The following is a 14,935-nucleotide window of genomic DNA, read 5'->3' on the forward strand; positions in this document are numbered from 1 at the left end:
TTGGAAGATAGTTATGATGAATTAGAAACTAAAGAAAAAAAAGAGACCTTTAGAGAGAGAACTCCACCCAAGACCAACAAAAAACCAACTATTATTAGAGATACATCCATTGAAATAAAGGCAGGAGACCCAAGGAAAGAACAAAAACCAAAAAATGATAAGAATATACCTTTGTCTCCTAAAGTAATAATAAAACCAATGGAAACAGATACCCAGAACATCAAAGAAATGGTAGAACAAACCATTGACAAGAATGGCTATGTGATGGGAGAAGAGATTACTCCATCACTAAATGAAAAACGACACATGAAAACACATGTGGATTTAATGTTTCATTGAACTGTGCAACAAAAACAAAAGCATAACAAAGGACAGTTTATCAAACACTGTACAAAATTTTATAAGATACGGAAATAAAGAAACTACTAGTTTAGACTCTCACAAAAAGGGCTGTGAGTTCATTGGACACATAATGTCTAATAAAGAAAAACAAATATTGTAAAGAGGATTTTAGAAAAAATGCAAATTGATGATCCACAAAAAGAAAATAACTCTTGAACACACTAATGTTATACTTTCAATAATTATATTACACAATGAAACATAAATGGTGTACAGACCAGATTACTTATGGGAGAAATACAACGATTACTAAGGGAATATGAACCAGTGATACTATGTTTACAATATGTCAACAAAACAACATCAACAATAAGTAAATATACCTTAGTATCTACATCTAGAGAAGAAGGAAATTTAGGTACTGCTATCAATGTACATAACAAAGTATGTTATGACAGAGTACCTGTAAACTTTACTGACTTGCAAATATCAAGTATTAAAATACGGATAAAAAACAATACAGTAGTTACATAATTTATGATTTATACAACCAACCTAATAAAAATTATGACATTGATAAACTTAGAGATTTACCTACCAATACCAAGGATTAATAGTAGGTGATTTTAATGCTCACAACCCAATATGGAACTGTAATTGTACAGACTCAAGTAGAACAGGTAGTAAAATAGAAGAGTTCATGGATTCAAATGACAGGTGCTGTATAAATGATGACAAAATTGGCACATATTTTTCAAAAAGCACATGGATTGGGAGTGATATGAAATGCACACTAGAAATATCCCACCATTTGAATATTTAAAAGACCATAATGAAACTAATAAATTTTTTGTTGATTTCATTAAAAATGCTGCTGATAAAGCGATACCAAAATCAAAACCCCATCCAACAAAACACAAAGTTCCAAGGTGGTCCAATAAGGTAACAGAATTATTAACAAATATAAAACACTCAATTGGGAGATGATTAGATAATTTGAATAGAAAGTTCATTAAAATAAATAAAACATTACTGATATTAGAAGGAACTTTACAAAAAATTACTATATTATTACTAGAAATTGATACAATAAAACCTGTATGCAACAAAATATCTGCAAAATTTAAAAAAGAAGTAATTCAAGGAAGAATCATTTCATGGAGGAAATACGTATCAGATCTCTCTGATAATACTCCCATACAAAAAATATGGGAAAAATTCAGGAAAATAAATGGTACCCATGTGAAACCTCCTAGACATGCCATATTAACCCTTAAACGCCTACTGGACGTATCATACGTCGACTAAAATTGTTTGTTGGGTGCCAAGTGGACGTACCATACGTCGACTACAAAAAATTTCAACCTTCGGTCAACTTTGACTTGACCGAAATGGTCGAAAAACGCAATTGTAAGCTAAAACTCTTACATTCTAGTAATATTCAATCATGTACCTTCATTTTGCAACAAATTGGAAGTCTCTAGCACAACATTTCGATTTATGGTGAATTTTTGAAAAAAACTTTTTTCTTACGCCCCCGTGGTAACTCGGCCGAAAATTTCATAAATTCTTTCGTCATTTTGTCGTAATTTTTGCACCGTTCTATATTAGCTGTTACATATATATGAAAATGTGCGCAATTTCATGTACAATACAACAGAAAATAACTCATGGTTGTAGCTTTTATCAGTTTTGAAATATTTTCATATAAATCACGATAACTGCCAAAATTTCAACCTTCGGTCAACTTTGACTCGACCAAAATGGTAAAAAAACGCAATTGTAAGCTAAAACTTTTTCCTTACGTCCGCGCCAGAAATTCTTTCGTCACGTTGTTGTAATGTTTGCACTGTTTTATATTAGTCGTTACATAAAGTTTTATATATGGAAATGTGCGCAATTTCATGTAGAATACAACAGAAAATAACTCATGGTTGTAGCTTTTATCAGTTTTGAAATATTTTCATATAAATCACGATAACTGCCAAAATCTCAAGCTTCGGTCAACTTTAACTCGACCTAAATGGTAAAAAAACGCAATTATAAGCTAAAACACTTACATTCTAGTAATATTCAATCATGTACCTTCATTTTGCAACAAACTGGAAGTCTCTAGCACAATATTTCGATTTATGGTGAATTTCTGAAAAAACCTTTTTCCTTACGCTCATGCTGCGTAACTCGCCGAACATCTTAGAAATTCTTTCATCACGTTGTCGTTATGTTTGCATCGTTTTACATTAGTTGTTACATAAACTTTTATATATGAAAATGTGCGCAATTTCATGTAGAATACAACAGAAGATAGCTCATGGTTGTAGCTTTTATCAGTTTTGAAATCTTTTCACATAAATCACGATAACTGCCAAAATTTCAACCTTCGGTCAACTTTAACTCGACCGAAATGGTAAAAAAACGCAATTGTAAGCTAAAACTCTTACATTCTAGTAATATTCAATCGTTTACCTTCATTTTGCAATAAATTGGAAGTCTCTAGCACAATATTTCGATTTATGGTGAATTTTTGAAAAAAACATTTTCCTTACGTCTGCGCGGTAACTCGGCCGAACATCTCAGAAATTCTTTCGTCTCGTTGTCGTAATATTTGCACCGTTTTATATAAGTCGTTACATAAAGTTTTATATATGAAATTGTGTGCAATTTCATGTACAATACAACAGAAAATAACTCATGGTTGTAGCTTTTATCAGTTTTGAAATATTTTCATATAAATCACAATAAATAGAAAAAATTCGACCTTCGGTCAACTTTAACCCGACCGAAATGGTCGAAAACTGCAATTGTAAGCTAAAACATTTACAGTCTAGTGATATTCAATCAATTAGCTTCATTTTTCAACAAACGGGAAGTCTCTAGCACAATATTTCGATTTATGGTGAATTTTTTAAAAAAACATTTTTTCACGTCCGAGCGTTACGAATTCATGCATCATTTTGTGATAATATTTTCTCTGTGTTGCTTTGATCGTTTTACAATTTGTTATATACCAAAATCATCGCAATTTAGTGTACAATACAACTAAAAAAAATTAACTCATTAGCTTTAACCGTTGTGCTTACAGCGCGATTTGTATACAATTATATAATTTTTTTTTTTTCGCTGTCATATATTCCAATATTTATATATAATAATTATATTTTTTTTTCTTTTCTGATGGTTGCATACTAAACTTCAGGCAATGACAAAAAATTGAGCCAAAAATGAACTCTTAATCTTAAAAACTAAGCGTGCTGTGATTTTTTGAAAAAAACTTTTTTTCCGCTTCGGCGCTAACTCACCGAACGCCGCCGGCATACGGGGAGACGTTTTTGTAAATAGAGGCTCGGCGTTTAAGGGTTAAAAGATGGGAAAAGAACACTTGATCCAAAAGAAATAAGTAATATACAGTAGTGGGAGAAAATTTAGCAAATGCAAGTAGTGATAAAAATTTAGATGAATGCTCCCGCACAAAGAAAAATAAAATAGAATTAATAGCAATAAATTTTGAAACAATAGAAGATATATATTATAATAGAAAATTTAATATATCAGAGTTGAAATATACTCTCTTGAACAGCAGTAAATCTGCTCCTGGAGGTGAGTGTTTTGAGATGGTCTGCCACTTATCACCTTTGGCAGAGTCATACTTATTAGAGTTTTATGATCATTTATGACTTAGAAATTTATTTCCAGATGAATGGCGTAAAGCTATAATAATTACTATCCCCAAACCTGGAAAGGATCCCAGTAATATAAATAATTACAGACCAATTTCTTTAACAAGCTGCCTATGCAAACTGTTAGAGAAAATGATAAATGCTCGACTGACTTGGCACATTCAAGAAAATAAAATTTTGACTCCCATTCAGTTCAGGTCACAGTGTAACAGGTCTGCATTAGATTTTCTCTTTAACTTAGAAGACCATATACGTAGAGCTTTTGAGCGAAAACTGTAGCTGTCTTTTTTGACATTGAGAAAGCATACAATAGTACATGGAGATATGCTATATTAAAAACTTTACAAAACAACAACATTTACCTAGGTTTGTACAAAACTTTGACAAATCGCAGTTTTTCAGCTGAGAATTGATGATGTTCTGTCTAGAAAATTTCCACTTGAAAATGGTGTTCCACAGGGAAGCGTCCTTAGTGGCACACTGTTTACTTTAGCAATTAATGTTATCAGTGATAATCTACCTATTGGTATTTAAAAGTAACCTGTATATGGATGATTTTGCCATATATTATTCAGCATCTCGAATAAACATGCAGAACAAGTCATTAATAAAAGCATAATAAAAATAGATGAAAGGGCCTCATCTGTAGGCTTTAAATTTTCCATCGATAAAACTTAAAAATCAGAAACCATAATATACCAATTAGCCAAACAACAAAATTTTTGGGATTAGTATTCGATACTCACTTCAACTGAAAAGCCCACGTAACATATGTAAAATCAAAATGTAAAAGAGCATTAAATCTAATTAGTAAACTGTCGAACACTACTTGGGGAGCCGATAGACATACCCTTACTGTACTGTATAAAGCAACATTTCTGTCTATCATTGATTATGGAAGTGAAGTATATGGCTCAGCATTTGACGCAGCGCTGAAAATGTTAGACCTTGTTCACAATGAAGGCCTTACAATATGCTCAGGAGCCTTTAGGTCGTCACCAAAATCATCTTTACAGGTTGAATGTGGTGAACTGCCTCTGTCTCTCCATAGAGAGCTAGTAACAATGAAGAGTGCTCTAAGAATTCAGACAAGTGATTCCCCAACAAAAAAATTATTTGAATTAAGAGTTATATATATAAATAACAATCCTCCACCTTTCCCAATTAGAGCTAGAAGATTGTTTGAGTCGCTGAATATAAATATACAAGTGCCTTTAATAGCAAAATCACCTCCTCCCTGAACAATGAATAAAATGAGAATTTGTACATATACCTGAAATATTTATCAAAAAGTTACTCATATACACCAGAACACCATAGACAACATACAATAAAGCGTATAAACCAAAAAGGTCCACATTACACAATATATGCAGATGGATCTAAATCAGAACACGGAGAGGTATATGCTGCAGTGTCCCAAGATAAAACGTATCAGTTCTCTCTTCCTAATAATGCTTCAGTATTCACAGCAGAATTGTGTGGAATTATATCAGCTATAAAAATAATTAAAGAAGCATCATTCAATAATTTTGTGATTTTTAGTGACTTGAGAAGCACTATTCAGAGTTACAAATAAAAAATATAGTACAACAAATTAAATTATTTCTCCATAACTTATATAATAATGGAAAAAATGTAGAAATATGTTGGATCTCTGCCCATGTAGGGATGAAACGAAATGAAGATGCACACAAAGCAGCCAAAGAAGCAACTCACATGACAAGGTCAAATGTGAATACAGTAAACCCCCCGTATTCGCGTTCTCACGATTCATGGACTCAAGTATTCGTGGATTTCTCTGTGGAACATATCTACCCATTATTCGTGGAAAATTCACCCATTTGCGGTATTTTTCACAGAGAAATATTCACTAATTACTGTATTTTCATATCATTTTCATGACTAAATGCACTTTTTGTGATAAAACTATGAAAATAGCCAGGTATAAGCATTTTTAGATGGTTTTTCTTGTATTTAAACTATCAAAATAGGCAGTTCTAAGTGTTTATAGAGGGGTTTTAAGTATTCACGGATTTTAGCTATTCGCGAGGGGGATGTGGTATACATCCCCTGCGAATATAGGGGTTTTACTGTATCCCTGTTACTGATTATGTAACACATAAAAATGGGTATCATAAATAAATGGCAATATATATGGAATGAAGAACCTGAAAGTAATGAATTGAAACAAATAAAACTAATGTTAAAAAATGGAGTTCATCATATCAGAGAGAGAGACACGCACAAGTAATTCTAACACGTCTCAGAATATCCACAGGCGATCGGGGGTTAATGGTGGCTCGATTTGAATGCTGGATTCTTGCGTTTCTTTAGGATGCTGCTGGTTTAGTCACTGCACCATGGTGATATGTGATGAAGTCTTGTAGGAGAAGACAGAAGATTGCAGGGATGGAGAAATAATATCCCGAGTCATAGGTTGCTTTATTCCATACAGCAAACAGGTGTATACAGAGGCTCTGTAAGGCGTGCAATTCATGCCAAGAGGAGCAGGAAGAGATAGTCATGCGCATGTTCAGAGTGCAGACGTGGTGGGTTGTGAGCATGCGCTTCATTGGACAATATGTATGAAATACATAGAATGCATATATGTACAGTAATATATACAGTAATCCACAACAATAATACATGCAGTATAACTGGATACAGTAAAACAAGAGTTTTATTAAAATTATCAATATTCTCAATAAAACTATTATTCGACTTTTGCAAATAGACATCTGTCAGTGTAACAACCTAACCGGGCAATAGTCTCTCTCTCTCTCTCGAAATGGCTGCTTGCCGATGTCATTTACAGCAACTATCAAGTATTCAGATTGTTAAAACTTTTCGATTCTCAGTGGTGACTTCTATAAGTAAAAATAAAATACATTTTTATTCATCCTTCACACAATGGAGATCTTAGGAAAGAATACCTGTAAATTAAAGCTGCAGGTTATAGCTGAGGCTGAGTAAAATGGAAACAGGCAGGCTATAAAACATTTTGGAATAGGCAGAAGTGATGTTCAGAACTGGCAAAATCACACTTACTGCTTTTACAATCAAGTAATGTGCACATTTTAAACCCACCTTTGTTAATTTACAAGAAAAAGTATCTGCAAATTATGTTTTTCTAGCAACTAATGGCAATGAAGATGTCGGTAGTACCAAGACCACCAGTGGTCTTGGTAGTACTGTACTCAGTCAGCCAAGATTTTTGGAATGTAAACAATATCAAATGCAAGTGGTGTATGATGACAATGCTTATACTCTACTGTATTCTGTAATACAGTAACATTATGATAATAATACATGCAATATACAGTAATTGGGTACAGCAAGCAAAGCAACCTTTATTTAAATCATTATTATTATAAATATAGTTGTACTGTTTAACCTTTGTAAATGATTACTTTTCTCCAGAAAATATTTTGGTTTTTAAAGATTTTTGGCTTTTAGAATTACCAATAAATGATTGTAAACCTATATGTAAAAACTATTCTGTGTTTTCAGATTTGTTCAACCTGCGAGGATCTGACATCGCCTACAATCCAGTCTTTTTTTCATATGCTGCAGTAACTAGTAATGAAGCATATCTCTTCGTTAATTTATCACAGCTTACAGGGGCTGCTAAGGATTCCCTAAAAGCAGAAGGAGTTAATATAAAGATACTGCCATATGAAGAACTGTCACATTTCATTGAAAATGAGGTAATACACTCTTGATTGGTTATTATAGCTCCACAAATATTTTTTATTTTCCAAATAAATAAGGCTGAAGTTATGGTTGAGATTTAAATTTGGTATGTCAGATATAATTTTTACCTGAATTGATGTCATTTGGTTAAGTTTAGGATCACCTAAGACCACCAAGATTGGTTTCACCACAAAGCTGTCACTGGCATGTAATTTGTTCTTGTGGTCTTCAAATGTCGCAGACACCAGACTTTTATTTAACAGACAGAAGAAAAGCATTAGTAGTTCTGAACGTATGCCATCTGAATCTACCAATCCAGACCAGTCTACAGTCAACCGTTACATTTTTCCACAACAGACAACGAAGATGTGCTGGTTAGTTTTTGTCCATGCACTCAGACCTCTCTCTACGTCTTCAGTTTCTATAAGTCACCTTAAAGTCTAAATGGTTTTAATGTAGGCACGATGCATTACACAAACTGCTTTTTTTCCTGAATTATATAGAGGGTCACACTTACAATTGCTATACAGTATATTCCATTTGTAGGGACTTTTCCATACTTATATGACTCCCTCTCTCCTTATCAGACCCATGGGTTCCTTACTAATGGTTTTCCCTAAGAGCTATGTGGTTCCTTGAGGTCACACTCACTCTCCAAACTTTGTTTACTAAATAACAGATCAGGCTCCATATGAGTGATGGTTGGTTAGTGAAACATATATTTTTTAAATGAATTTTACTTCTCCATTATATAGCTTTTACTTCCGCCCCAGGGATAGTAAAAGCTATATAATGGAGAGGTAAGTATTTAAAAAATAAATCTTAAATTAAGTATTTATATATTTTTTTTATAAAACATTGATTTTTCATGCATAACTGTCTTTTATAAAAATCTTGCTTATCACACCCACTAATCTCTCACAGCTACCACCTAGGGTACACTAAAAGTTTGGTAGTTGAGTGCTGTGGACTTCCTAATCTAGGTGGTGCATGTTCAGATTACTACTTTTCTTTAACTGCCTTTTAGACAATACCATCCAGTGTCCGGAACATTCAAAGACCACAATTGTGGGCTATATATGAGTACAGTAATGGGTTAGTTTGGAAAACACTATTGTTTTCTAAAGAAAAAAATTAGACATTTGGCTGGTTTATTTTCAGAAAACACCAGAATCAATTAGAAAGACATCACAAGAGTTGTTTTCAGGAGACCAATGAGATACTAAACCATTCTTTTATAATTTCTTATTTTTTTATATAAAGGTATAATTTTAAAGTTTGTTTGATAATGGCAGGTAAGCAGTTGTGCATAGTTATCAGTTAATCTTGTGTTAAGGAATCGAAAATAACTGGATTGGCTTTCAGTTTAACTTTGAATTGCTACTTACAAATATAGTTGAAGGGAGGCAGTGGTAAATAAACAACATTAAGAGGAAAGGTACTCAGTGAATCAAGGGAAAGGTTGACTGAAAATACTCGTATTAAAAGAACTTTAAATACAGTGATAGAATTTATGTATTAAAGAATGTGATTGCTTCATCAACCCTTCTTATGATTTTGACTGTTGAAAATATGTTTGAGCTCTAAAAATCATCAAAATGCTCTACTTGTTTTTTTTTTTTTACAGTTGGCAACATTGTCTGGGAAAGTTTGGGTATCAAATCACTCTTCTCAAGCCATAGCTCAGATGGTGCCAAAGGAAAGGAGAATCGTCAAGTTGTCACCAATTGCCCTAATGAAGGCAGTCAAGAATGAGACTGAAATCAAGGGTAAGAAGTTGTTCCTGTGGAAATACAAACCATCCCCTTTTATTTAGGAGTATTTCAGCACAAGCTGGAGTTGGTCATTGAATACTTGGTAACCCAGTAGTTGACAGGTGGAGATGGGGGTTATGTGAAGGAGTATATCTCACTCACCAACAGTTGCACTCTTTTCTTTTGCCCGTGGTAGAGAACAGACATTCTGTGCTCTTCTCTCATGAGTGTTGGCTGAGTACTTGGGATTGTGTGGATGAGCGTTGATTGCCATTCAATTGTGTTTTGTTTTTGTCCATTTGTTGTCTTGCTTCTTGTTTTTTTATCTGCAAGAAGAAAACACATGAGCAATGCCATTGAGGGATGTCACTGCCCGTGTGGGCTGTTCATTTTGCCCATAATGACTGATCCTCACTCTTTTTGTGCATTCTTTAGGGAGAAATCCTGTCCCAGGGCTTCTCCTAGCAAGTAATGTGTTGTGTGAGATTTGCCTTGGTGGATTAGGTTTGGGAAGAGGAGGAAAGAAGGCTAAAAGGCACTCGCCAGCTTCATTGTGGGGGGAGGAATTCTTGTTTGAGGATACCTCTTAACCCTTGTTGTTCCTGCCAACCCCCATTTTCCGTTATTCCTCTCATGCCAAGTGCTACTTTGTCTTGGAGGGGTAGCACTAGGCATAAGAAGCCTGCTTATGACCAGACGACAAAGCATCTTCTGAGGAAGGTGCTCCATCAAAAGCTACGTTTCCCTCTTACTTATTTGTTAATGATACTGAAGTTGTAGGCACCCATAAGGCTTCATTAATGTTGGAGTACCTGTGAAAGATCTGGCCTACCCTGAATTTTTTGGCTAGTCCCTCTTTCACTGCCTTCCTTGATAACCTGGCAGAGAAAAGAAAATACGTTAACATCCCAACCTTATTCAGAGGTAGTTCTTGATGAGTCTACAGCTGTCTTGGCTTTGTCGACTATTGCAAAGAAAAATCTCCCTTGTGCAGTACTCCATCCAGTAGCGGATCCTCTAGTGGGTGTAATTTCATCTTTGGTTCCTGCCTTGACCAGGCAGAAACAGTGCATAACGAGAGTTAGACCAGTGGTGGGAAAGAGAAGGAGCACCTTGGTCTCTTCTTCTTCTTCTTCTTCTTCTTCTTCTTCTTCTTCTTCTTCTTCTTCTTCTTCTTCTGGTTGTTGGATTTCTTTCTCCTCCATGACCCTAGGCTGTCTTTCCCAACTTAGGGAAAAGAAGAGGGTGGGGAAGTCTAAGGCCTTGATTAACCTTTTAACTGTTTAGTACGTATATATACGTAGCGGGCCAAACCTACCTGAGTAAGTTTAGTACATATATATATATATATATATATATATATATATATATATATATATATATATATATATATATATATATATATATATATTTATATATATATATATATACATGTATATATATGTATATATATATATATATATATATATATATATATATATATATATATATATATATATATATATATATATATATATATATATATATATATATATTATATATATATATATATATATATATATATATATATATATATATATATATATATATATATATATATATATATATATATATATATATATATATATATATATATATATATATATATATATATATATATATATATATATATATATATATATATATATATATATATATATATATATATATATATATATATATATAGTAGAATTACTAAAAGGACCTCATTCAAACTGGATGGTATCTAATGGAGTATTTATTCAGAAAAAGTTACAAGCTTTCTTTGACAAACAGTCCACACTGTCAAGTATCCGTACTGTTTGTCCAAGAAAGCTTGTAACTTTTTCTGAATAAATACTCCATTAGATACCATCCAGTTTGAACAAGGTCCTTTCAGTAATTCTATTAATGCACAGAACAATTGTGTATGTGATAAAATTATATACGTACTAAACAGTTAAAGGGTTAATCAAGGCCTTAGACTTCCCCACCCTCTTCTTTTCCCTAAGTTGGGAAAGACAGCCTAGGGTCATGGAGGAGAAAGAAATCCAACAACCGGTTTACGACGGGGGTTCCGTTCTGACGACGCGTCATAAGCCGAAATTCGTCGTAAACCGGAAAAATCGTCGAAAATCGTATGAAAACCTTACTTTTAATCCTTTGAGTATCCTTTGGGTATCTTGAAAATGACATAACCTGCATTTTTATTGAGTCTTTCATGAAAACCCTCCAAAATTTTTACCATTCTACTGTTTTGGAGAGAGAGAGAGAGAGAGAGAGAGAGAGAGAGAGAGAGAGAGAGAGAGAGAGAGAGAGAGAGAGAGACTGCCTCACCACTTATCTATCAGAAAGACTTGGAATTTTATAGAACTGCATTGCTCTCCCATTTTTACTTTAAGTATCATCCTACATCAAATATAGCTTAAATTATTATCCTGTTACTACTGTATTAATCTTTGAAATTATATTAATATCTTTTCAAAGTCATCTTAAACACTAGTACCCTTTTCCAGTCAGAGAGAGAGAGAGAGAGAGAATGAATTACCACTACGACTTACATTCAGCCATTCTTGTGCTGGCACGAGAGAGAGAGAGAGAGGGAGAGAGAGAGAGTTTATCTCTTTAATCTCTTGAGGAGTGTTAATCCATTTCTCTTTACTGCGACTGACAACAAAAAATTGTTTTTTTCTTTGCCTTCAAAAGATGTAGGCTACCACTACTTTTACCAAGCACTTGTAAAGCACCATGAATACACACACACACAGTGTGCATAGGTAAAGAGACTCAAATTAGCAGTATCTTTTCCTGTGAGAGTGAAGGGCTGAACTTAGTATCGATTTATAATATATCTATCCATTTCTCATTCTACCTTTTGGAGAGAGAGAGAGAGAGGAAGGAAGGGAGAAACTGATCTTCTGCCCTTAGTCTGCTTTGAAAATGCATAAATGTTGTAATTTCAGTATGGTGTATTATTATTATTTAATCTTATTAATATTTAAAAATTAGCTCTTATTAGGTAAGCATTTATATATCATACAAACATAGTTAGCCGTCATCTCCCACAAATTTGTTAGAAAAATGTTATGCAGTCAACGTGAGAGAGAGAAAAAAATACTACACACCCTCTTTATAGTGTATGCAAAGCCCGTGAGGTACAAGCTTTGTGATTGGTTAAAATTCCACCCTTCCTGCCAATAGCATGTCATCAAGGAGGGTGGGAAGGGGATGAGGGGGTTGTTAAAAGTTGTTATTGGCTACAGTCAGTCCTGCCAGCCAGTAGCATATCGTCATGCAGAGAAGGGGTTGCTACGAGCTCAGTTATTGGCTAATTCTAATCCCCCGAGCCGGTATCGTCATAAGCCTTCAAAAAAGCAATAAAAAAAAATTGTCACACAAGCGATGATGGGATTTTGGTATATTTTTTGAAGGACATATGCAATAGAGAGAGAGATATGGGCGGTTGGCCTTACTTAAATCGCAGAAGTGAAATTATTCGTGAATTATTCGAGAACGGAGAGAGAGAGAGAGGTTGAATGAAGTGATTACATCAGTAAGCAGTTTTATGATTTCACGGGATTTTAATTTAACTTTTATCGATACTTTGCTGTGGTTACTTAACCCTTAAACGCCTGTTGGACGTAGCAAACGTCGAATAAAATTGTTTGTTGAATGCCGAGTGGACGTAGCAAACGTCGACTACAAAAAATTTCAACCTTTGGTCAACTTTGACTCGACCGAAATGGTCGAAAAACGCAATTGTAAGCTAAAACTCTTACATTCTAGTAATATTCAATCATGTACCTTCATTTTGCAACAAATTGGAAGTCTCTAGCACAATATTTCGATTTATGGTGAATTTTTGAAAAAAACTTTTTTCTTACGCCTGCGCGGTAACTCGGCCGAAAATTTCAGAAATTCTTTCGTCATTTTGTCGTAATTTCTGCATTATTCTATATTAGCCGTTACATAAAGTTTTATATATGAAAAATGTGCGAAATTTCATGTACAATACAACAGAAAATAACTCATGGTTGGAGCTTTTATCAGTTTTGAAATATTTTCATATAAATCACGATAACTGCCAAAATTTCAACCTTCAGTCAACTTTGACTCGACCGAAATGGTAAAAAAACGCAATTGTAAGCTAAAACTCTTACATTCTAGTAATATGCAATCATTTACCTTCATTTTGCAACCAATTGGAAGTCTCTAGCACAATATTTCGATTTATGGTGAATTTTTGAAAAAAACTTTTTCCTTACTTCCGCACCAGAAATTCTTTCATCATGTTGTCGTAATGTTTGCACTGTTTTATATTAGTCGTTACATAAAGTTTTATATATGGAAATGTGCGCAATTTCATGTAGAATACAACAGAAAATAACTCATGGTTGTAGCTTTTATCAGTTTTGAAATATTTTCATATAAATCACGATAACTGCCAAAATTTCAAGCTTCGGTCAAATTTAACTCGACCGAAATGGTAAAAACGCAATTATAAGCTAAAACTCTTACATTCTAGTAATATTCAATCATGTACCTTCATTTTGCAACAAACTGGAAGTCTCTAGCACAATATTTCGATTTATGGTGAATTTCTGAAAAAAATTTTTTCCTTACGTCTGCTCACGGTAACTTCGGCGAACATCTCAGAAATTCTTTTCATGTTGTCGTAATGTTTGCATCGTTTTACATTAGTCGTTACATAAACTTTTATATATGAAAATGTGTGCAATTTCATGTAGAATACAACAGAAATTAGCTCATGGTTGTAGCTTTTATCAGTTTTGAAATATTTTCACATAAATCACGATAACTGCCAAAATTTCAACCTTCAGTCAACTTTAACTCGACCGAAATGGTAAAAACGCAATTGTAAGCTAAAACTCTTACATTCTAGTAATATTCAATCGTTTACCTTCATTTTGCAATAAATTGGAAGTCTCTAGCACAATATTTCGATTTATGGTGAATTTGTGAAAAAACATTTTCCTTACGCTCTGCTGTAACTTCTTTGAACATCTCAGAAATTCTTTCGCCTCGTTGTCGTAATATTTGCACCGTTTTATATTAGTCGATACATAAAGTTTTATATATGAAAATGTGCGCAATTTCATTTCCAATACAACAAAAATAACTCATGGTTGTAGCTTTTATCAGTTTTGAAATATTTTCATATAAATCACGATAAATAGAAAAATTCGACTTTAGGTCAACTTTAACTCGACCGAAATGGTCGAAAACTGCAATTGTAAGCTAAAACACTTACAGTCTAGTAATATTCAATCAATTAGCTTCATTTTTCAACAAACAGGAAGTCTCTAGCACAATATTTCGATTTATGGTGAATTTTTTGAAAAGAAAATTTTTTACGTCCGCTGCGTTCTTAATTCATGCATCATTTTGTGATAATATTTTCTCTGTGTTGCTTTGATCGTTTTACAA

General features: G+C 33.5%; 1 protein-coding gene across 7 annotated transcripts in view; it reads left to right on the forward strand.

The window, feature by feature from the left end:
* The window catches only part of LOC136843616 (xaa-Pro aminopeptidase 1-like), a 169,047-nt gene that overhangs the window by 91,729 nt on the left and 62,383 nt on the right, over nucleotides 1–14,935 (forward strand). For all 7 annotated transcript variants that reach the window (XM_067112153.1, XM_067112149.1, XM_067112152.1 and 4 more), the window contains exons 6-7: nucleotides 7,533–7,729; nucleotides 9,343–9,484. In XM_067112153.1, coding sequence (XP_066968254.1) covers nucleotides 7,533–7,729; nucleotides 9,343–9,484 — 339 coding nt within the window. The remainder of the gene's footprint in view (nucleotides 1–7,532; nucleotides 7,730–9,342; nucleotides 9,485–14,935) is intronic.

Source organism: Macrobrachium rosenbergii, chromosome 12 (assembly GCF_040412425.1).
Source record: "Macrobrachium rosenbergii isolate ZJJX-2024 chromosome 12, ASM4041242v1, whole genome shotgun sequence".
NCBI lineage: Eukaryota > Metazoa > Arthropoda > Malacostraca > Decapoda > Palaemonidae > Macrobrachium > Macrobrachium rosenbergii.